A 1,372-nucleotide genomic window follows, 5' to 3' on the forward strand; every position below is an offset into this window, starting at 1 on the left:
CCGCCACCTGGATTACGGCGTGTTACTGTGCTTACCCGCCACCTGGATTACGGCTTGAGTGTTACCCTTTTCTCGACCCGCCACGTGGATACGGCGTGAATCCCCATCCCCCTGTGCAAGCACACACCAGTGACACACTAGTGACACACTCCAGTGACACACGCCAGTGACACACACTAGTGACACACTCCAGTAACACACGCCAGTGACACACTCCAGTGACACACGCCAGTGACACACACTAGTGACACACTCCAGTGACACACGCCAGTGACAGTGACACTATTGTGTACAACAGCAGCTCCCTAAGACCTGCTGTGACCCATAGGATCTTCACGCCAGAGCCTAGTGCCCATCACCACCACCAGCCATGTCTCAGGAAGACCTTGCTGCGACGGCGGTGTCTTTTAAGGCACCTCCCTTCTACTCGCAGGACCCATCCTTGTGGTTCTGTCTCTTGGAGTGCAGCTTCAAGGCATCCAAGATCACTAACAGCCTCACCAAATTCAACCATGCTGTTAGCTTCTTGCCATCCGACGTGCTTACACATATCTCTGTCGTCATCTCCACTGCTGCCTCCTCTGACACTCCCTATGAAGATTTGAAGACTGCCCTACTAACGAGTCTACAATCTTCCGTCGCCACCCGTCTCCGTGAGCTCCTCTCTAGTGAGGAATTAGGTGATGAGAAGCCGTCACAGTTGCTGAGTCGCATGAAGCAACTGCTTGGTGACAAGTACCAAGCCTTCGACGCTGATCTCTTCAAGCAACTGTTCTACCAGCGCCTTCCTCCTGCCATCCAGCGTAGCCTCTTCAGCGTCAAGGACACTTTGAAACCTGACGCCATCGCTAAGTTGGCAGACGACTTCCAGGCGATTCTTCCTGCAACACCTGCTTCTCCTGTGTCTTCTGTCACTACCACACAGAATGACACCCAGTTGTCTCACCTTACCAAGCTCATCTCTCAGCTTACCACCGAGGTTAACTACTTGAAGAAGCAACTGCATGATGGCCGTCGCTCACGTTCCTCCACTCCTCGCCGCCTCCAGCGCCGCTCCCGTTCTAGGAGCCCAGGTCTGTGTTGGTACCACAACAAGTTTGGTGCCAAGGCCAACAAGTGCGTTTCCCCATGCACCTACAACACGTCAAACACCAACGGCGAGCAGTGATGCAGCCAATTGCCCGCCAGTGTTTCTCAGCGCTGCTCCACCTACGAGACTGCCGCTCCAACACAAGGTTTCTCATAGACACCGGCGCCGATGTCAGTATTATCCCCGCCCGCCAGTCACGCACCTTGCCGCCTCTCTTGCATCTCCACGCCGCCAATGGGACCAAGATTCCCGTCTACTCACGGCGCACCATGCAAGTGAATC

The 1,372-nt window shown here is 54.7% G+C and overlaps 1 protein-coding gene across 1 annotated transcript; it reads left to right on the forward strand.

The window, feature by feature from the left end:
- Positions 1-370: 370 nt before the first annotated feature.
- LOC123511837 lies at positions 371-1,168 on the forward strand. The gene has a single exon (XM_045267889.1). The coding sequence runs from the start codon at positions 371-373 to the stop codon at positions 1,166-1,168; it is 798 nt and encodes a 265-aa protein (XP_045123824.1).
- The last annotated feature ends 204 nt before the right edge of the window (positions 1,169-1,372 follow it).

This window comes from Portunus trituberculatus, chromosome 32 (genome assembly GCF_017591435.1).
Source record: "Portunus trituberculatus isolate SZX2019 chromosome 32, ASM1759143v1, whole genome shotgun sequence".
NCBI classification, from domain to species: domain Eukaryota; kingdom Metazoa; phylum Arthropoda; class Malacostraca; order Decapoda; family Portunidae; genus Portunus; species Portunus trituberculatus.

What these genes read in the sequence shown, in the direction of transcription:
- LOC123511837 (XM_045267889.1), top strand. Translation starts at nt 371, where the DNA reads ATGTCTCAGGAAGACCTTGCTGCGACGGCGGTGTCTTTTAAGGCACCT.